The sequence below is a fragment of the Eriocheir sinensis genome, chromosome 22 (genome assembly GCF_024679095.1).
Source record: "Eriocheir sinensis breed Jianghai 21 chromosome 22, ASM2467909v1, whole genome shotgun sequence".
In the NCBI taxonomy this organism is placed as follows: Eukaryota; Metazoa; Arthropoda; class Malacostraca; order Decapoda; family Varunidae; genus Eriocheir; species Eriocheir sinensis.
The window spans coordinates 13,254,697-13,277,310 of NC_066530.1; the positions used below are offsets into that span (position 1 = coordinate 13,254,697).

At 44.3% G+C, this 22,614-nt stretch overlaps 1 protein-coding gene across 6 annotated transcripts in view; it reads left to right on the forward strand.

Annotated features, from left to right (window-relative positions):
• The window catches only part of LOC127002088 (putative neural-cadherin 2), a 267,960-nt gene that overhangs the window by 218,333 nt on the left and 27,013 nt on the right, over window positions 1-22,614 (forward strand). For all 6 annotated transcript variants that reach the window (XM_050867541.1, XM_050867544.1, XM_050867545.1 and 3 more), the window contains exons 8-12: window positions 16,037-16,270; window positions 18,318-18,481; window positions 21,245-21,400; window positions 21,839-22,015; window positions 22,399-22,584. In XM_050867541.1, coding sequence (XP_050723498.1) covers window positions 16,037-16,270; window positions 18,318-18,481; window positions 21,245-21,400; window positions 21,839-22,015; window positions 22,399-22,584 — 917 coding nt within the window. The remainder of the gene's footprint in view (window positions 1-16,036; window positions 16,271-18,317; window positions 18,482-21,244; window positions 21,401-21,838; window positions 22,016-22,398; window positions 22,585-22,614) is intronic.

Below are 22,614 nucleotides of genomic sequence, written 5' to 3' on the forward strand. Positions count from 1 at the left end.
ATCATCTTCACCGGCAATATTTTCCGATGACAACAGCGGTATCGACCGCTAAAACACAACACGGACTCCAACACATGATTGTCCCCACTGTTCATTTACCAACCTATACACAATTGTAATTGCCCATTAACGCACCCGCTTATCTCTCTAAGCCAAAACACAATCACCGCGGCCTAAAAACGATCAGCCGCGGAACAAAATATGAAAACAAAGCTGCGTCACCGCGTGAATTAAGCATGTCGGTTAGGTAGATTATTGTATGAGCTCGGTGTGAGTTTGATGTATGACTCACACGCCTGACGATATATGCCTATATAAGAAGCATTTTCTCCAGGCTTGACCTCAGATTAACCAGCACTCTGTTCGTGGCTGGACACTCAGTTGTCCTTCCCTAGACAACATGGGTAGAACATTCATCGTTGCTACTGTGAGTATGGAGTAATGTGGTACCATAGAGGAAAGCGTATCTAACATATCTATTGTGTTCTATTATCTTAGTTTTACTTAGGATTATATTTCTATGATACTTTATTGTGTGAGTTTTTACTCAATATTATACCAGTGTTAACGTCAGTAACCAATAGTGAAAGAAAACCTGAAGACTCATTGAGTCTAGTAAGCCAGTCGCTGGTTTAAACAATATTTTTACCCTCTGTAATATTAAGTAGTATTAAGGTAGAATAAAATACATATAAGAAAGGCGACACCGTTTCATCACCCCATTTACGAACTTCTTTAAATACTCCTAAAGTACCAGAATTTTAAGTCAAGTGTCACTAGTACAAACAGTGTGTCGTCTCCCCTGTGTGACCCGGGATTGCGGGTTACAACATTGGTGTCAGGTGTGGGGTGGTGAAACATGTGGTGAAACATGTGGTGAAACATGTGGTGAAACTTGTGGTGAAACTTGCGATTTATATTGGTTTATATTGGTATTGTACTGGTGTATGTCCACATCCGAAAGCGAGGGAGAAGACAGTTATTCTTGGAATTACGGGAATAAGACTTTAGAGTTAAAAAATGCCAGACGAAGGCAAGAACCCTCCCCAAAAAGAAGATGGAAAATCGATCACCCTTGCCCATGATGATCTTGTCACGCTACTTAGCCGTCATACCTTGAATGATTTTAGTAGAGTGCAGGGACTCTTATATTTTGTGGTGGAGAAGAAAAAGTAGCAAAGCACCAAACCTCCCATGCCATAAGCTAGCAAAGAAATGGATAGAGGATATTGAAAGCCGGACACAGGCAAATTGGGACACTACCGGAAAGATTGAGTTAGCCAAACAATATGCCCTGGGAGCAGCGCGCGATCATCTCCTCGGTTGTATCACTAGATGTGGACAGGATTGGGAAAAAGTAAAGGAAGACTTCCTACGTGTGTTTCCCACAGTAAGGCCCTTGTCGGTCCTCCAGAAAGAATTGGGAGCGGCAAAACGGCGGACAGGAGAAAACATACGCACCTTCCTCATCCGCCTGGAGACATTGAGAGACGAGTTGATCGCTCTCAAGCCTGACAATGCCAGTTTCTAACTGAGATAACCGCTTTACGGCTCAGAGGCTCCCTCCGGCCCTCTTACTCATCTTAACGGAGGAAGAAAGGGGACCCACAGAAGGTATTAAAGAAAGGGTATGAGTATATTAAAGCTTATCCAGAGTCGAAGCTATCCGATGCCGATATCGCCAAAGAAATAAAAGTGCTGAACGTCTGTTCCACCCAGGCATCCGGACCCAAACATGTCTCACAGCCCGTCCTCCACGCCCTCCAGGCCAGTCACGTTACCCGATACCCCACAGGGGAGGACGGCACGCCGCGCCACCTACACGCCCATATGGGAACGCGCCCACGCCACCTACATGTTATGCTTGTGGGTATGTAGGACACATGGCTCGCGATTGCACATATGGAAGGCAGTATAGGGGTGCCTACCACCCACCAACGGGCTCTCAGTACCAGCCGAAACAGGCGTCAGCCTGTCTGCTGCCTGGCGCCCGGTCCCTCACCCCGTAGCTCCTGGGTCAACCCTGACTACGAGAAGAACAAAAAAAACGACCCCAGAGTAGCTGCGGCAGTCCACGGCCTACCAACGCCCTCACGTTGAGATTGTGCGTAGGCGCTAATGCACCAAAGGAGATGGTTTACGCAATGCTAGACACAGGAGCAGGAGCGTCCCTAATAGAAGAAGATTTATTTAGGAAGGTAGGCGGGAAGATGATAGTTACAGAACCTCTCTCCATACAAGGGTAGATCGGACTCAATCCCTAATAAAGGACTAGCCGAAGTAGTAGTAGACTTTGGGCACGGAGAAATTATAGAAAATTTGTAGTAATATCACAAGGTATAGTGTTACCAACAGCAGTTTTGTTGGGCCTAGAATTTATGTGGAGAGAAAATGTGGTAGCTGCACCGCTGGACACACCTGGGCAGTTTAGTGTAATGGTGGGCGCCTACCCAGTGGAAGTTCATTCCTGGCTGCGGACGATATGAGCCCGTACCCAGAAGATCATAAACCTACTTTAGACGAGATGGAGGAAGTACCAGTGAAAGCATACGCTATTAACGTGGCGTCCTTGCTCCCAGGCACGGCAGGGTATGTCACTCTGGAGGCAGAGATTGGCAGAGCACAGCAAGCCTTATTTCTCCCAAGGTCCAATGATATCCCTTCTTCATTTTTTCCCGGGTTAGTAACCTTAACTCCTAACGTCAAACAAACCAAAGGCAAATTCATCATTCCCTATACTAACCCAACTGAAGAAACTATTGAGATGCCAACAGGTGAAGTGATGGGACACATTTATTCTTGTCACTCAGAATACTATCAATCATCGACTAATGAATGTGGCTGTCACAAAACAGCTACAAAGCCGCCTGTCACCCAGTCAAGTAAGCAGATGGTACTCGATAAGCTGATAGACGAGCTATTTTTACCCTCACAACAGGAAAATTGCTGTCTGAAGGGCTTAACCTGCAAGTATCCTGATGTGTTTGCTCTAAAAACGAGCCACTCACTATTACCCCTATTATGTTCACACTTTAAGGCTAAAAATGACAAGCCTATATATAAAAAGCCATACCCAATACCAGTAAAATATCATAAAGAAATAGAGATTCAGCTCAAGGACCTTGAGGCCCAGGGTATTATACGCCCTAGTGCGTCACCTACAGCGCACCTCTAGTCCCTGTTGCTAAAAAGGATGGTGGAGTCAGACTTTGTCTCGACTTCCGCGCTCTGAACGATGAATTGATTGATGACAAACATCCACTCCCTAACATTAACCTCATTTTGCAACAGTTAGGAAAGTAAAGTATTCACCTCCTTGATTTGCGCCAGGGCTATCACCAAGTCCCATTGGCAGAGGAATCTAAACACTTGACAGCCTTCACGACACCTTATGGCCTCTATGAATTCACTACAGTCCCTTTGGATTAAAAACAGCACCTGCAGCCTATCAACGGATCATGAATCAAGTTCTCATAGGTCTGACAGGAAGAATTGTACATGTATACCTTGATGATTTGATAGTACAAGGGAAAGACATGGACCATCACCTAAGAACCTCCATGCCGTCTTGGACAGACTGCAGAAGGCTCACCTGTCCTTAAGACTAGATAAGTGTTCCTTTTTCAAAGAGCAAGTAGATTATCTGGGTCACATTGTTAGTGCTTCTGGCTTGAAGCCTCAGCCCTCAAAGGTACAGGCGGTGCAACAACTCACTCCTCCGAAAACAGTCAAAGAACTTCAAGGTTTCCTGGGTTTGGTTAACTTTATAGGAAATTCATTAAAGACTTTGCCAAGATAGCATCCCCACTTAATAATTTACTCAAAGGGAGGAAAGTAACCAAAAATGATAAGACACATCTGGAGTGGAATGAAGAGGCATTGCATGCATTTAGCACACTAAAGAACAGTCTAACGACTGACATTGTTTTAGCCTTTCCGGATTTCCGGAAGCCCTTCAATCTCACCACAGATGCGTCAGATAAGGCAATAGGTGGTGTGTTGCAACAAAAGGATGAAAATGGTAATTTACGTCCCATAGCATATTTTAGTAGAACCCTGAATGGAGCAGAACGTAACTACTCAGCGGTAGAGAGAGAAGCTTTAGCAGTCATCTATGGCCTCAGTACTAACCGACCCCTTATCTTGGGTTATAGGATACACATCCTGTCGGACCATAGACCACTGACCTGGCTGTTAAAAAGCACAGTACCTAGCAGCAGGATTGCACGCTGGCAGACACTTCTAGGAGAATTTGACTTTAGTATTGATTATCTCCCAGGCTCCAGCAACATGGTAGCAGATTTTTTGTCAAGGATTAGGAATCAAGAGTGACGTGATAGAAGGCGAATTGGATGCTCGAATTATGTCTGTCACCCTTACGGGTGGACAGGACATGTCTGTCGCCTCTCCGGAGGGACATGACAAACAGGATAAGTTTCTCCATTGGAGTCTTGCTGGACTCATGGAGCACCAGGATCGCGATCCTGAACTGAGAGAATTGAAGCATGCTTTTGAACAAACCACCGGTGGTAACGTACATGAGAGATGAGAGAAAGGTTGCAGAGAGGAGCAATGTAACGTTAAATGCAGCTAAGAGGCACTTCAAAAACTGCCTCTTAGTGAAGTGTGTGAGAACGGCATTCTCTACCGCGATGTTTGCGATGAATACAACAAGCAGAAAAGACTGGTTATCGTTCCAAGCTACATTCCTAACGCGTTAGCTTTGGCGCATTCCATGCTACCTGCAGGGCATGGAGGCACTAAGGTTATGTTGGCACGCTGTCGCAAGTTTGCGTACTGGCCGGGAATGAAGGCGGACGTGGAGCAATATGTCAGATCTTGTCCTGTCTGTTGTCGGTTTAAGAAGAGGGATCCCCGCCAGCTCCACTTATGAGGTATCCAGAGGTTGGCCAACCGTTTGACAGAGTCCATATGGATATTGTCGGACCTTTGTCTGTTTCAGACGAAGGCTATAGGTATGTACTGACAGTGATAGACGTCCTGTCACGCTTCTTAGCAACCCCCTTCGTACGAAGGCAGCCAAGGAAGTGGCAGCTGCGTTCTAAGAACGTAGTCTGTGTACACAGCATCCCGCCGATTCTAGTCACGGATCAAGGAAAGGAGTTCGTCAACACTCTCTTACGAGAGTTGATTCAGTTGTTACAGATTGATCATCTAAGGACAACTCCTTATCACCCGTCTGCAAACGGGGTGATAGAAAGGCCTAATAACCTTAATAAATATCTTGAGAACTTTGTGCGAGGACAATCGCGGTATCTGGGACCAAATGCTTCCGGTTGCAACACACGCCTACAACACTGCCTACCATCGTGTTCTGAAAGATTCACCATTTTCTTGCTTTTCTCTCAGGACCCAAATGTTCCTTTTGAAGTGCTTGAGAATAAACTCCAACCTTGTTATGATGTTGACAGCTATAAAGCATTTACTTCTAGTGTCGCGCAGCGGACCTATAAACTATGTCAGACCAATATAGATATAGGATGGCAGGAGTCAGAAAGAATGTTTAGGAAATCCAAACCCAAACAGGTGGTAGTAGGAGATCGGGTCTACTTAAGGCATGTATGTACAAAGGGCGAACCAAAGAAGCTCCAGCCCTTGTTCAATGGACCTTTTAGGGTGCTAGAAAAAATAAGCCCTGTAGTCTTACGACTGCGTCATGTTAGAGGTGGTAAGATCAAGACAGTTCACACAAATAATGTTCAGGTCGTTCACGAGGACTCTCTTGGCTTCCATGACTCTCCTAATGTCAGGCGTGCATACCCTCTCCCTGATCAAGTAGTAGAAGTGGACCCACTCCCATGACTTATTCCCCGAGGCCGCTGCAATTGTCATTTCCAGCTCCTTCCGAGCTCTCCTCACCTGCTCCTGTCTCCTCAGATGCTTCAGAGGTCCCCTCATTGGTTCCCTCAGCTCCTTCAGAGCCCTGTGTCAGTCGCTCATTACGATCCAATACGGTACCCCCTTCTCTCCCCAATGTCATGGAACACCCTCTTGAGTATAGCCAACGCCCAACGAACTGATGCCCCCTATAATTACAGATCCTGGGTGTTGCCCTCCTTGTCTTCTCCTTGATCCTCCTGGAGCAACCCATTCGTCCGGCCTCGTCTTCTCCCCAGTCTTTAAGATGCTGTTGACAGGACGGTACTATGTTGTCCCCGTCGTCATCAAGACGGACGACATCCAACGTCCTCTCATCAACGTGGCAAATCTAACAGCGGAAGTTTCATGGTCGATTGAACATATGAATCAATCGTTCCCCACTGTTGGTCTGCTCAGGCGCACTCTAGACTCTTTTCACATTGAGTTTGAGAAGTTATTCAAAGATCTTAACAGCTTTCTGTCGGCTATGAGTGGTAGAGATGGAAGCCCGTTTCGGACTCGCCAGAAGCGAGGAGTGGATTTCCTTGGCTCGGTAGCAAACCTCCTTGACGGTCCGGCCACACAGGCCCAAATAGATTTTATACACGGGTAGCTCTCCCAGCTCTACACTCTGTCCACAGAAGAGAGACGTCAACTTAACCTCCATCAGGAAGTCCTCAACGCCACAGTTCGGGACCTCCGTCATATTCATTCTGCCATCTCCCGTCTAGAGTCCGCCTCGGCTTTGGCCTCAGCTATTATCCGTCAGTTCTCACTAAAAACCTTGCAAATTGAAGGAAATGCGTATTTTGGAGACTATCCTTCTCATTCAGTTGGCACTTAGTGACCTAAATCATGATACTCTGAATCTCAAGCTTGGCCTTCAGCAGCTGTCCCAAACGCAGGTTTCCCTCTCCTCCTTCCAAATGATGTACTATTTCGTGTGCTCAGCAATGCGTCACCCATTACCCAGGCTTACTTTTCCCTGCAGCACGTGAATATTTAGCATTGTATAGAGATGTCTCTAGGGTTATTTCTAAAGGTACGCTTTCCTCAGGAACCCTTCACTTCTTACAAATCCCCATGAAAGGGATCCTCTGACGTGTTCGATGTGTTTAAAATGGACGCGTTGCCTTTTCATCTTGATGGCACGCCATATTTTCTGCACACCGACACGCTTTCCACTACCTTGCGGTTTCTGAAGACCGCACTCACTATATGCTCTTGGACTCCTTGGACCGCTGTACTAAACACCACCTGCTCTATGTATGTCCCCTGTCGCCCCTGTCTACTCGACTTCTGTCCAGCGCTGCGAGATCGCTCTCTTCTCGATCGCCCAGACGCCCTCTCGCTGTGTTCTAAGTCTCTCCTCAGAGTCTTCCCCAGTCTTCATCCCGTCTCCTGCGGGCTGGGTCTTCGCTACCGATACTCCCCAGATGGTCACCATGGTCTGCCCGGACAGCCCGGTCTCCAAATACAGGCAGACCATCAACGGGACGGGTCTCCTCAGCCTCGGTATGGGCTGTAGTGCCCACTCCGACGCCTTCAGCCTCCCTGCCTCTGCTACTATGGACGGTGACGCCCCGCTGACGGTTCATCGCGCCCCTTCCACATCGGACGTGACGTGGTCTCATCGCTCCTGGCCAAGACTCCCCTGGCCCCTTCCTCCCCGCCGCCGTCGCCCGGGTCGTCTCTGGCCCCTGCTGGACCTCCCTCCAGCACTTCACGCGCTCCAGGAATCCGTCTCTCCGGTCCCCGCCTTCGACCCCTTCCTCCCTTGGTGGGGTGGCTGCTCCTCGGCGTCGTCTTCATCGCCGGTGGGGTGGCCTTCTTCTGTCTCTTCAGGTCCCGTCTCTCGCAGGACTCCTCCCCCACGATCCCGCCATCCCCGTCTGGGCCCTCCATGGTCGTCCGCCGGGCGGAACGCTTTGTGCCACGAGGACGTGGCGTGATTTTAACGGGGGGGGTATGTGGTGCCCCGCGAGCCGCGACACCACTCGTGTCATCATCATCTTCACCGGCAATATTTTCCGATGACAACAGCGGTATCGACCGCTAAAACACAACACGGACTCCAACACATGATTGTCCCCACTGTTCATTTACCAACCTATACACAATTGTAATTGCCCATTAACGCACCCGCTTATCTCTAAGCCAAAACACAATCACCGCGGCCTAAAACACGATCAGCCGCGGAACAAAATGTTATGAAAACAAAGCTGCGTCACCGCGTGAATTAAGCATGTCGGTTAGGTAGATTATTGTATGAGCTCGGTGTGAGTTTGATGTATGACTCACACGCCTGACGTATTACCTCACGATATCTGCCTATATAAGAAGCATTTTCTCCAGGCTTGACCTCAGATTAACCAGCACTCTGTTCGTGGCTGGACACTCAGTTGTCCTTCCCTAGACAACATGGGTAGAACATTCATCGTTGCTACTGTGAGTATGGAGTAATGTGGTACCATAGAGGAAAGCGTATCTAACATATCTATTGTGTTCTATTATCTTAGTTTTACTTAGGATTATATTTCTATGATACTTTATTGTGTGAGTTTTTACTCAATATTATACCAGTGTTAACGTCAGTAACCAATAGTGAAAGAAAACCTGAAGACTCATTGAGTCTAGTAAGCCAGTCGCTGGTTTAAACAATATTTTACCCTGTAATATTAAGTAGTATTAAGGTAGAATAAAATACATATAAGAAAGGCGACACCGTTTCATCACCCCATTTACGAACTCCTTTAAATACTCCTAAAGTACCAGAATTTTAAGTCAAGTGTCACTAGTACAAACAGTGTGTCGTCTCCCCTGTGTGACCCGGGATTGCGGGTTACAACACAAAGAACGACCACCATCACCACCTTCACTACCACCACCATCACTACCACCATCACCACCACCACCACCATCACCAACATCCCCACTACCACTATCACCACCACCACCACCACCTTCACTGTACCAGATGAAAGACTCGCAAGTTTCCGCGTAAATGCTTCTTTTGCAACGCTTTACATACTCGACGTTGAGAAATTATGTATGAATATGTTTGGCGAGCGTTTGCATTATGGGCGAAAATTTACGACTTTTAAGAATGGGAAATGGAGTGTTTGGATCCCTTAGTTTTCCTATTTCCTATTCGATATTAAGAGAAAAACATGTATTTGAATATCTACATACATATTTACTGTATTTACATAGTTCTACAGCAAAGGAGGCAGTTTAAGGATATAACAGAAAGAGGAAAGAATAGGAATGGAGTGTTATTTCATATATTTTCTTGTATTTACATATCTTTACAGCAAAGAAGGTAGTAATTTCAAGACGTAACTAGAAGAGAAAAAATTTAAAAGACAGCACTGAGAGGAAAAAAAAAGAGACGGTGTTTTGGTCTCTAAGTTATTTGTTGAGATATATTTCGATCTGTCTACAAATTCATCTTTTATTTTTTACAACAAAGGAGACAGCTCAAGGGCACAAAAAAAAGGAAACAATAATAGAAAAAAAGGTCCGCTACTCGCTGCTCCTTTTACTGTTTATATATTGTCATGGTTTATGCCTATTGTACCTCTCTATACTAATTTATGCCTTGCTATCGTTTATACCTGTTTATGAATCTTGACATCAGAGGGGCACTTTAAAGACATTGCTGAAAGAGAAAGAGTAGGAATGGTGTTTTGGTCCGTTCTTAGTCCTGACATTTCTCAATAGATATGAAGAAAACGTGTATTTGTTTACTTATATTTGTATCTATGTACATATTTAACTCTTTACTTTTTATACAAATCTTGATAGCAGAGGAGGCGGGTCGAGGGGCAAACTAATATAAACTGGCTTACAAAACACACCTTCCCACACAAACAACATATGTCTTACTGGATATGAGGAAAACATTTATTTGCCCATTCATATATCTATCTCCATCTTCATCTCCTTACTGTTTATACAAATCTTGACAACAGCGGCAGCAGTTCAAGGGACAACTACTAAAATAACTGGAAGCTCACAAAACACACCTCCCCACACAAACAACATATTTATTACCGGATATGAGAAAAAAAATCTATTATTATTTTTTTACCGTAAAGGAGACAGCTCAAGGGCACAAAAAAAGGAAACAATAATGAAAAAAAGCCCGCTATTCACTGTTCCATTGCCCATTCATATTTATATCTATTTTCATCTTTACCTCTTCACTGTCAATACAAATCTTGACAGGAGAGGCAGCGGTTCGAGGGGGAAACTAAAATAAACTGGCTCACAAAACACAACTTCCCACACAAATAACATATTTCTTACTGAATATGAGGAAAACATTTATTTGCCCATTCATATCTATATCTATCTCCATCTTCATTTCTTTACTGTTTATACAAATCTTGACGCAGAGGAGGCGGTTCGAGGGGGAAACTAAAAATAAACCGAAAGCTCACAAAACACACCTTCCCACACAAACAAGAGAGGAGAGAAGGGTTTGCTCGTTTTGTTGTCCTTGTTAAATGGATGGGACGCGGTACTGATTGATTGCTCTGTTTGGCTGTTTTGGTGTTGACGAAAAAGCGTACCTCCTCTACATCCGATGCCCCGAAGAGAACATTTATGAAGCGAAATTGAAGTTGAGGAAAGTGAGGAAGTATGAGAACTAAAAATGAAACTGACCTTACAAGTTTGTATTTCCGTAGCAATGAAAATGATAGACAATATTGGACGAGAAATGTTAAAAAATACATAATTAGGAAAGTACTGTAGGTAATATTCAAACTCTTATGTATTTCTTCCTTATGTTTTTATTTGATTATGTTCCTGGTTACGATCTTTGTTGTTGTTGTTGTTATTTCCATTATCACTTTTTAATCTTTTTCTTACTATTTTCTTGCTGTTTTCCTGGATGCTTATTTTTTTAACTTTTCTCATTACTTTCCTGGTTACGTATTTTTTCTTTTATTTTCTTGGTTACGCATTATCATTTTTTTCTTGTCTTATTATTTTCTTAGTAGTGTATTTTTTTAAGTTTTCTTGTCTATCATTTTCCTGGTTACGTATTTTTTTCCTGGTTACGTTTAATCTATTTCCTCTTGTCTTATTATTTTCCCAGTTGTGTATTTTTTAAGTTTTCTTGTCTATCATTTTCCTGGTAATGTATTATTTTTTTTACTTTTCTTGTGTATTATTTTTATATGGTTACGTTTTTAATTTAACTTTCCTTGTTTGATTGTTTTCCTGGTTACACACTTTCGAACATTTTATCTTTTCATTTTCCTGATTATGTCCTTTACGAGCTTTTCTTATTTTATTATTTTCCTGGTTTCGCATTTATTAACTTATTTTCTATTATTATTATTATTATTATTATTATTATTATTATTATTATTATTATTATTATTATTACCATTAATTATTTTATTGCTAAGTTTCGTTTAACTTTTCCTGTGTTATCATTTACCTGGTTACGTATCTTTACTTAACATTTTATTTAACATTTTATTTAATATTTTCCAAGTTTTCCAAGGCGGCGAGTGAGTGAAGCGACGCACCCCCAGTCGTATGCTCCCCATTAATTAGTTAGTTATTTTGTGAACTCTTTATTTTCTATTATTTTCCGTAATTGCAAACTCAAAAGGTCAATCTTATTTTTATCCGATATCTCCGATAATCAATTTTTATTTTTGCTTTTTTCATCTCTAAACCACAAAACAACACACCGTCATTAACTTTATCCGCGCTTCGTAATTCTGACTCTGTATTGCCAACATTATTTTCATCCGCTTTTCCCGATCTCTGAGGTATTTATTAACATTTAGACACGAATTCATAAGTTCGTAAGGCCAGTGTTATTTTCATCTGCTTTTTCCCGATCACTGAGGCATTTATTAACATTTAGACACGCATTCATTAGCTCGTAAGGCCTGTGTTATTTTCATCTGCTTTTTCCCGATCACTGAGGTATTTATTAACATTTAGACACGCATTCATAAGCTCGTAAGGCCTGTGTTATTTTCATCTGCTTTCCCTAATAACTGACGCATTTATAAACATTTGGTCACGCATTTATAAGTAGAGAAAGGAAGGGAAGGGAAAGGAAGAGGTAGAACTTAAGATAAAAAAAAAGAGGATGGGAAGAGAGAAAAGAATAACGAAAGGGAAAGGAGAGGAAGAGGTAGAACTTTAGATAAAAAAAAAGAGGATGGGAAGAGAGAAAAGAATAGCGAAAGGGAAAGGAGAGGAAGAGGTAGAACTTTAGATAAAAAAAAAGGGATGGGAAGAGAGAAAAGAAAGGCAAAAGGGAAAGGAAAGGAAGAGGTAGAACTTTAGATAAAAAAAAGAGGATGGGAAGAGAGAAAAGATGGGCGAAAGGGAAAGGAAAGGAAGAGGTAGAACTTTAAATAAAAAAAAAGGGATGGGAAGAGAAGAGAAAATCGAAAGGGAAAGGAAAGGAAGAGGTAGAACTTTAGATAAAAAAAAAGGGATGGGAAGAGAAAAGAAAGGCAAAAGGGAAAGGAGAGGAAGAGGTAGAACTTTAGATAAAAAAAAGGGGGATGGGAAGAGAGAGAAAAGAAAGGCGACAAGGGAAATGAAGTGGCGGGCGAAACGTGACGAATTGGGACATGGGAGACAGGAAGAAAACAGCGGAAGTATTAGTCAAAGGAGGGCCAATTTTTTTTTTTTTTTTTTACAACAAAGGAGACAGCTCAAGGGCACAAAAAAAATGTTACTTTCATCTTCTCCAATCACTGAGGCATATATATAAACAGCCACGCGTTGACAAGCTCGTGAGGCAAGTTCTATTTTTTGCTCTTTTTTACCGATATTTCACCCCGGGTTCGTTTTTACGTCTCTGAATCCGCAGAAAAATAACACATATCCAGAGGGTCCTGTTTCTGTCCGTCTATAATTGCAGCTTGCCTCCCCATCCTTCCCTCTGTCTGTTTCTCTCTCCTCTCTCCTCTCTCCCCTCTCACGCTCTTTCCTCCCCGTTCTCCTCTCCCCTCTCCTAACATATACAGAGATCCTTGTTTCTGTCCGTCTATAATTGCAACTTGCCTCCCCTTCCTTCCCTCTGTCTGTTTCTCTCCCCTCTTTCCTCTCTCCCCTCTCAAGCCCTTTCCTCCCCGCTCTCCTCTCCCCTCTCCTAACATATACAGAGATCCTTGTTTCTGTCCGTCTGTAATTGCCACTTGCCTCCCCTTCCTTCCCTCTGTCTGTCTCTCCCCTCTTTCCTCTCTCCCCTCTCACGCCCTTTCCTCCCCGTTCTCCTCTCCCCTCTCCTAACATATACAGAGATCCTTGTTTCTGTCCGTCTATAATAATACCTCCCTTCCTTCCTTCCTTCCTCTGTCTCTCTTTCTTTTCCTCTCCTCCTCCCTCCGCCCTTTCTTCCTCCTCTTCTCCTCCCTCTCCTAACTCAATTGTAACTTGCCTCCCTTCCTTCCCTCTGTCTGTTTCTCTCCCCTCTTTCCTCTCCCCTCTCACGCCCTTTCCTCCCGCTCTCCTCTCCCTCTCTCCTTCCTTCCCTTTCTCTCTCCTCTACTTCTCTCCGCTGTTTCCTTCCCAATACCTATCCCCTTTTTGACAAGTTTCACCCTTCTCTTCATTTCCATTTTACTTCTCTTCCCATCTCTTTTTTTTATCTAAAGTTCTACCTCTTCCTTTCCTCGCCCTTTCCTACTATCCTTCTCTACTCTTCTACTCTCTTTCCTTCTCTTCCTCACCCTTCCCTTTTTTTCCCACCTCACCTTCCCCTTCCTTACTCCTCTCTTCCTTCCCTACCCTTCCCTTACCTTCCCTCCAATGTCCTGTTTGCCTTCCTGCCCGCTTCACCCCTTCATTCAGTTCCCTTCCCTTCCCTTCCCTTCCTACCCTTCCTTTCCCTTTATCTCCCTTCTGCCTGGTCTCTCCCCTCCCCATCCTTCCCTTCAGTCCCCTTCCCTTCCCTTCCATTTCCCCTTTCGTCTCCGCTTCCTTCCCCTCTCATCCGTTCTCTTCCCTTCTCTTTCTCTAACACGCATTACCTTTCCCCTCTCTTACCTCTCCTTTCCCCTCCCGTCACCCCTCCCTTCAGTTCCGTCCCTTCACTTCTCTTCATTTCCTTTGTGTTTCCCCTCTCCCCTTTCCTTCCCCTCCCATTGCAAATTTCAGTCAACAATCGGGCGGACCCCCTCGCTCTCTGCACGGCCTAACGGTCACCCTAAATTAGTGTATCCGATGATTTCCTTTTTTGTGCCGGCCGGTGCGGGAGGGGAGGGAAGGGAGGGAGAGGGACGCACAGTGAGGGAAAGGAAGTGTGAGGGAAAGATGTGGGGTGAGGGACGAAGAGTAAGGGGAGGAAAGGTGAGAAAGATAAGAAATAAAAACAAAACAAAAAAGAAAAGTAAAAGAAGAAAGTGATGGAAGAGAGGAGTGAGGAAAAGAATGAGGGGAAGAGATAAGGGAAGAAAAATGGAGAAGGGAGGAGTGAGGGAGAGAAGAAATGAGGGAATGAGAAGTAAGGAAGAGAAGGCGGAGGTAGTGAGTGGAGAGATGTATGGAAAGAAAGGTTTAGAAGGAGAGAGAATAAAGGGAGGAAAGAAAGACGGTATGAAGGGAAAAACTAAGGAACTGAGGGAGAGATAAGGGAGAGAGAGAGAGAGAGAGAGAGAGAGAGAGAGAGAGAGAGAGAGAAAACTAGTGAGGAATAGAAGGGTAAAGGAGTCAGAAGAGGAAGAGAGAGAGAAGAGAGTGAGAGAAAAAGAAAGGAAGAAAGAACGGCAAAGATAAACTAGTGAGAGAGAGAGAGAGAGAGAGAGAGAGAGAGAGAGAGAGAGAGAGAGAGAGAGAGAGAGAGAGAGAGAGAGAGAGAGAGAGAGAGAGAGATAAAAGTAAGAAAGAGATGAGTAAGGAAGAGAAGGATAAAGAGTGAAAGGATGAGAATGAAGGGGATAAGGATAAGGAGGAGGAGGAGGAGGAGTAAGGAAAAAAACAAGTGAGGGAAAGACGAGTAAGAGAGAAAGTAGAGGAGTAAGGGAGAGAAAAAAATGGATTAGGGGATGAGGAAGAGGAGTAGGGGGAGAGAGAGGGAGGGGGGGGTGGGCAGCGAGGGGACAAAAGCAAGCTGTTTTAACCTGTATTTCTACGGCAGAGCGCGTTCCATTGCACACACAAAAAAAACACGAAAAAAAAAAACGCTTAAATTCCCTCTCTCTGTTTTTCCTGTTAACTCGAGCGGTGTTTGTGTCGTGCTGTGCGAGGGGACACGGCGAGGGGAATGAGGGCCCCGATTTCCTTCATTATGGCCCGGTGGAGTGATGGCCCGGGTAGCAAATCATAGCCCAGGATTTTATATTATGGCCCAGTGGAATGTTAGACTTGATAAAATGGCCCCAAGTCTTTACAATGGTTAACGGAATGAACGCCCCGATTCCCTTCATTATGGCCCGGTGGAGTGATGGCCCGGGTAGCAAATCATGGCCCAGGTTTTCATATTATGGCCCAGTGGAATGTTAGACTTGACAAAATGGCCCCAAGTCTTTACAATGGGTAATGGAATGAGAGCCCCGATTCCCTTCATTATGGCCCGGTGGAGTGATGGCCCGGGTAGCAAATCATGGCCCAAGTTTTGTATATCATGGCCCCTAAGTCTTTACCACAGCCAGTGAAATGATGGGCATGTAACGTGATAACATGGCCCAGGTGTGTGTATTTTATGGCCCAGGTGGAATGATAGGCAGGTGAATTGATTTTGCCAGGTATTGTTGTGTTAATGAACGCGTTATATGTGTTTTCCCAGGTACTGCATTAATTACTGCATCAGGTGTTTCCCAGGTGTTAATAAGCGACAGATATTCTCGTCAGGTGTTGCCGTGTTAACCCCTTGACTGTGGATTTCCTACAAGAGGACATCACCAAGCTACAGGAACGGAGCAAAAAGTGGCTGCTACAATTCAATGAAGAAAAATGTAAAGTCATGCACCTTGGGAGGGGATATCCAGCACACCAATACCACATGGGAAACACTCCACTATCCACCACAGAGGCAGAGAAAGACCTGGAATTATAAGTTCACCAGGCTACCAGTGAAAGCCAAATCCGTGCCTATCGCAGCGGACGGGTTAATTAGCGAGTCATTTGTGTTCCTATGTGTTAATGAACGTGCTCCGTGTCTCGCCAGGTACCATCGTGGCGCACATGATGGCCACGGACCCCGACGACCCGAAGGAAGGGAACAACGCGCGGCTCGTCTACTCGCTGGAGAAGAATGTAATCGACGAGACCAGCGGCAGCCCCATCTTCGCCATCGACAGCGAGCTCGGCGTCATCAGCACGGCGCTCTGCTGCCTCGACCGGGAGAAGACGCAGCGCTACGTCATCCAGGTGGTGGCGACGGACGGCGGTGGGCTGAAGGGTGAGTAAAGGGGCTGTTACACTGGGCAAATTTTCCGTGAATCTTCAGTCAAACCACGATTTCCGCTAGCGTGGTTCTCATTTGTTTCCTGTTATTGCTGATGATGATGATGGTGAGTAATACCGTCGTCCTTCTGTGAAATCTACCGTAGCTTTGGAAGATCGTGGACACGTCAGAAAACCACGGAAATATGAGAACCACGCCAGCGGAAATCGTGGTTTGACTGAAGATCCACGAAAAATTTGCCCAGTGTAATAGCCCCTTTAGGAGACGAAGAGGCAGAAAAAGAGCGAAATGAGGCTTCTCTTGCTATCTACCATCATCCTGCCCTTTCACTATTTTCATTATCATCTATTACTATCCTATTACTCTCCGTCCCACCCACTATTCTTATTGTTTCTACCACTACATAACTATTCCTACTATCCACTATTTCTGTTGCTTCTACGAGTATCACTAACCAACTCTTCCTTCCATCCACTGTCTCCATTACCTTCTACCATCACTGAACTATTCCTACCATCATATATCCGCTTCTTCTATTGCGTCTCCTTGGTGAAATTGTTAGCACGCCTAGCTACGAATCCGCTTATCTTGGTTCGAATCCCCGCCGGGTAGCCAATCCAGGCGCTCAGTCTCCCTATCTGTCCGCTCGATAGATGGGTACCTGGGGAAATCTGGGAAGGTAAACTGTGGTAACCCGATTGATCCACTTGCCCTGTGTCCCGAGGTAATGGATTCTCGCCCATCACAGACTCAAGGGGCAATGGGACTGAGATTAGCACCAAGACCATACTGCTTTCTACCATTACACGACCATTCCTACCGCTTTATTACCCATTATTTATATTGATTTGTTATAGCCGTTGTTTTCATGTTAAATCGTCGCCTATTTTTCAGTTTTAAACATGTTAACTTTACCCGTGTTTACTTTCCATTACACGACCACTCCTAAGCCTTATACCCATTATTTATACTGATTTGTTATAGCCGTTGTTTTAATGTTAAATCGTCGCCTATTATCAGTTTTAAACATGTTAACTTTACCCGTGTTTACTTTCCATTACACGACCACTCCTAAGCCTTATACCCATTATTTATACTGATTTGTTATAGCTATTGTTTTCTTGTTAAATCGTCGCCTATTATCAGTTTTAAACAAGCTAACTTTACCCGTGTTTACTTTCCATTACACGACCATTCCAACCGCGTCATACCCATTATTTATACTGATTTGTTATAGTTATTGTTTTCTTGTTAAATCGTCGCCTATTTTTCAGTTTTAAACATGCTAACTTTACCTGTGTTTACTTTTCCAGCACTTCTATTTTTTTGTTGTTGTTGTTTTTCTCGTTTTTTTTTTTTACTTGTTTTCATTTTCTTTTTGTTGTTTTCGTTTTTTGTGTGATTTTCTAGCACCTACAAACGTTATTCTTTTTTCGTGTTAAAACTTATCTTTATTCTACCCACAACTTTCCTCTCTTTCAGTTGTAAACAGTATATAAACACACCCTTTTAAATTACCTCAATGTTTTTCGGTTAATCTTCTACCTATTCTTTTTTACTTCATTCTCTTTTAACTTCGCTACTACTTATTTTCATTTTACTCTTTATTTCATTATTTATAATTATTTCACTTTACTTTCTTCTCCTTACGATTCTACCCTTTGCTTCCTTTCCCCTGCAAGCACTATTATATAAAACACCCTCTTTATATCTTTTCCTTTATACTTTACTATATTTATCCTCGTTTTTTCTCTTTACTTCTCTTTTCTCATTACTTCACTTTACTTTCTTCTTCTTTCTCGTTTTTTTCTCTTTTACTCTTTTTCTCATTACTTCACTTTACTTTCTTCTTGCTATTCTACCCTTTGCTCCCTTTCCCCTGCAAACACTATTTATTCTCTTTTTCTCTGTACTTCTTTATTTCTTATTTCTGCACTTTAATTTCTTTCTCTGACTATTCTACCCACTGCTCCCTTTCACTTTCAAGCAGTTACATAACACACCCTCTTCTAACTCCCCCTCCTCCCCCCCACCCCCCCAGGCACGGGCACGGTGGTGGTGGACGTGGACGATGTGAACGACGTGCCGCCCAGGTTCTCGCGGCCCGAGTGGACGCTGGACGTGCCTGAGAGCCTCGAGCCGGACCAGGTCTTGGCCACCCTGACTGTCGTGGACAAGGACGTCACCAACAACTTCGCCTACAGGGTGAGTGCGGGCTTAGAGACACGTGGAGTTCAGCCTAAACACAACTTTGCTTTAACCCGGTAGCAGCGACGGGCCAAATTTGTGGCTTTACCGTGTACCTACCAGCGACGGGCCACATTTTTGCCATGATATAAACCCCCCAAAATAGATGATGCATAAACTGATCACAAATGCGTTGATATATATTATGAAATGGTTTGCGTGAGTGATGATTTTTTTCTCATTTTTCTCGCTTAGAGGGACCATTAAGAAACATGATCCCCGCAGCTACCTGGTTAATTAATGATCTCAACTTTTCATGTATAAACCCTGGTGATATTATTAGCGTCACCATAAAACCACATATTTTTTTACATCAAAGGAGACAGCTCAAAGAAATGCGACTAGCCAAATGCCCCATCACATTCAATATATATCCTGCCTCGGTTTTCAGTCCAACGGGAGGGAGATTCTTGTTGATAGAAAAATTGTTCCCCTTGAACCTGGAGCCTTACCACAACGTTGCTTGATAATCTTAGCCTTTATCTTCCTTTCTATGCCTTTGTGATGTTGTAACCGACGCCATAAGGACACACAGATTTTTATTACAGCAAAGGACTCAGCTCGAGGGGCGAAAAAATATATAGGAAAAAGCCAAGTATGTCGCTTTTCCCTTAAACCTGAAGGCTAAACACAACCTTGCTTCATATCCTTCGGTCTTAGGGAGGGTGGATATAGCGATGCGGTAAACTTTTCTCTTCATTTCTCGGCTTTTGTTCTGTGGTTAGCGTTACAATCAAGACATCTAATAGACTGTAGCCACAACAACCTTGCTTCATAACTTTAGCATTTATCTTCTTCTCTAGGCATTTAGTGATGTGGTTATAGTGTGAAAGAAAAGAATTACATTTCCTTATTTGCCGAGATTAAGATAAGTAAATTCAAGCCTTAACATAACCCTACTTCATAACCTTAGCCTTTATCTTCATGTCTAGGTCTTAGTGACGTGCTTATGCTGTGCCAACGAAGGAAGGAGAAGAACTGCATTCCATTATTTGCGCTTAAAACCTCCATTACTCACTTCCTGATCCTCATACACCTTTGGGATGCAAACTGAAGTGATATATTAGTGTGTGTGTGGTTGGCATTCTTCCTCTCAAAGCCATAAAGATGTAAATGAGACTTTCTGGAGGCGCATAACTCCTTCAGGGCACATAAAACCCACATTAGTCACTGTTCTGTCCCTCCTAATGCTTCTGAATGCGAATTGAAGCGATATGTTAGTATGCTCCATTAATACTCTTCTTTTCAAAGTCAGGACGATGTTTATTCTACTTTGGACAGTAACTATACGCCTTTCATCCCTATTATTCACCTCCTTGACCCTGATAAAAGCTTTCCGACCAAAACAGCGATATTCTAGTATGTTGCTTTGTTACTCTTCAAACCCTGGTATGTTGCTTTGTTACTCTTCAAACCCTGGTATGTTGCTTTGTTACTCTTCAAACCCTGGTATGTTGCTTTGTTACTCTTCAAACCCTGGTATGTTGCTTTGTTACTCTTCAAACCCTGGTATGTTGCTTTGTTACTCTTCAAACCCTGGTATGTTGCTTTGTTACTCTTCAAACCCTGGTATGTTGCTTTGTTACTCTTCAAACCCTGGTATGTTGCTTTGTTACTCTTCAAACCCTGGTATGTTGCTTTGTTACTCTTCAAACCCTGGTATGTTGCTTTGTTACTCTTCAAACCCTGGTATGTTGCTTTGTTACTCTTCAAACCCTGGTATGTTGCTTTGTTACTCTTCAAACCCTGGTATGTTGCTTTGTTACTCTTCAAACCCTGGTATGTTGCTTTGTTACTCTTCAAACCCTGGTATGTTGCTTTGTTACTCTTCAAACCCTGGTATGTTGCTTTGTTACTCTTCAAACCCTGACGATATAACCTAAATTCTATAGTAAGGCCACTAAACTCCCCTTCCCAGACTCCCTATATTCCTTGTCCTCCCCTAATAAAGCTTCTGGGTTCATAAAGTAGCGATATCCTAGTTACGTTGTTTCAGTCTTCCCTTCAAAGCCATTACAATTCAAACATTACAAACTTACTCAACCCTGTGCAACCATTTAACTTCCTCCCCCTCTTCCCCCATTATTCACCTCTCGTTCACTCTCATAAAGCTTCTGGGTACAAACATCAGTGATACAAGGCCACTATCCCCTTCCTCATAACGCTTCTGGGTCCAAACATTAACGATATCATCTTACGTTGCTTTGTTACTTAATTCAAACCCTGACGATACAACTTACCTCTATAATAAGGAAACTAAACTCCTCCTCCCTTACTCCTTATATTCCTTGTCCTGTTCCCTAATAAGGCTTCTGAGTTCAAACATTAACGATATTCTAGTATATATGTTTTGCTTCTCTTATTTTCAAACCCCAACAATATAACTTCAACTAAAAACTACTCAACTCCTTCCTCCTTCGTCCCCCTTTAGTTCAAGTCATAATCCCTATGCAAACTTAAGCGATATTCCCCTTTTAGTATCAGTCCTAATCCCTATGCAAACTTAAGCGATATTCCCCTTTTAGTATCAGTCCTAATCCCTATGCAAACTTAAGCGATATTCCCCTTTTAGTATCAGTCCTAATCCTTCTGTGCAACCCTGGCGATAAACTTCCTCTCCTTTAGTCCCCCTTCCTCCCCATCCTGACCTCCCCCCTCAATAAAGCTTCTGGGTCCAAACATTCGCGATATCCTAAGCGTTCTCCCGGTGCTTGGCCGCAGGTGGTGCCGAACAGCGGGCGCGGCTGGCAGATGTTCGGCGTGGCGGCGCGGCGTCGGGGCGGGCCAGGCGGCGACCTCCGCTCCCTAACGTCCCTTGACTACGAGAACCCCGCCCACCGCCGAGGGTTTAGGTTCAAAGTGGAGGTCACGGACATGGTAGGTGGATGAGGGCCCTTAGGGTGCGCTCTCTGACTCTCTTTGTCTCTCTCGTCTTGTCTCATTTTCTCTCTCTTCTTTCTTCTTTCCTTCCTTTTATGCCAAGTCTTCCCTTTTGTTGGCATCCTTATATCCGTGTAAGTTATCTATTTATACATCTGTCTATTTGTATATTTGTCTATCTATGTAAGTATCTATCACTCCTACACACCCACAATAACACACAACAACAACAACAACAACAACAACAGTAACACACGCCGGAACAAATAACAACGTACGTACCATCAATTTGAAGGTAGTAAAATTTAACTATAAAACTGCACCATTAACTAAAAGAATGTACCATTAACTAAGGTCGTACTACTAACTAAAGCCCTTACCAATAACTACTACCTAAAAGCTCCGACCGTTAACCACGAGATCGAACCCTTCCAGGCGGACGACGGCTGGAACGACAAGTACCACATGGACGGCGCGTGGGTCAACCTGCGACTGGTGGACGAGAACGACAACGCCCCGACCTTCCTGAGCCGCCACGCGCGCCTCACCCTGCCCGAGGACACGCCCGTGGGCACGCACCTCACCACCTTCACCGCCCACGACCTCGACGGCGTGAGTCTCAGGCCGTGGCTTTATAGGACGTCATTTGAGGCTGCAAGATCGGAATTTGTAGTGGTGCAGAAATATCTTCCCCTTACTTCTCTTCCCCTTTCCTTCTTCCTCTATAATCTTGTCTCTCCATTCCTCTGATCTCCTCTTACTCCCTTCTCCTCAGCCGTTCCCTTCCACCCTTCCCCTTGTAATCCTATCTCTCCTCTCATCTCCTCTCCTCTCCCCCTTCTCCTCCTCAGACGCTTCCAACTCTCACAACAACTATTTTTAGTGGCCACAAAGGAGATGAATATAGACCTATCAAACCAGTTCACTTACTCCAACCTAACCCCCCTACCCCCCACCCCAGCCGCTCCCTTTGTCATCCCTCCGTACTCCCCCAGGGCGGGCAGCAAGTCGAGTACCGCGTGGCGCCGGCCAGTGACCCCGGCGGACAGTTCGACGTGGACAGCGGCGGCACGGTGCGGCTGGTGGGCGGGCTGGACCGAGAGGCGTCGGACACCCACAGCGTGCTGGTGCTGGCGGTGGACCAGGGAGTGCCGCCCAGGACCGCCACGGCCACCTTGTCCGTGAGTACGCGACTCTTGAACCGATGCCAT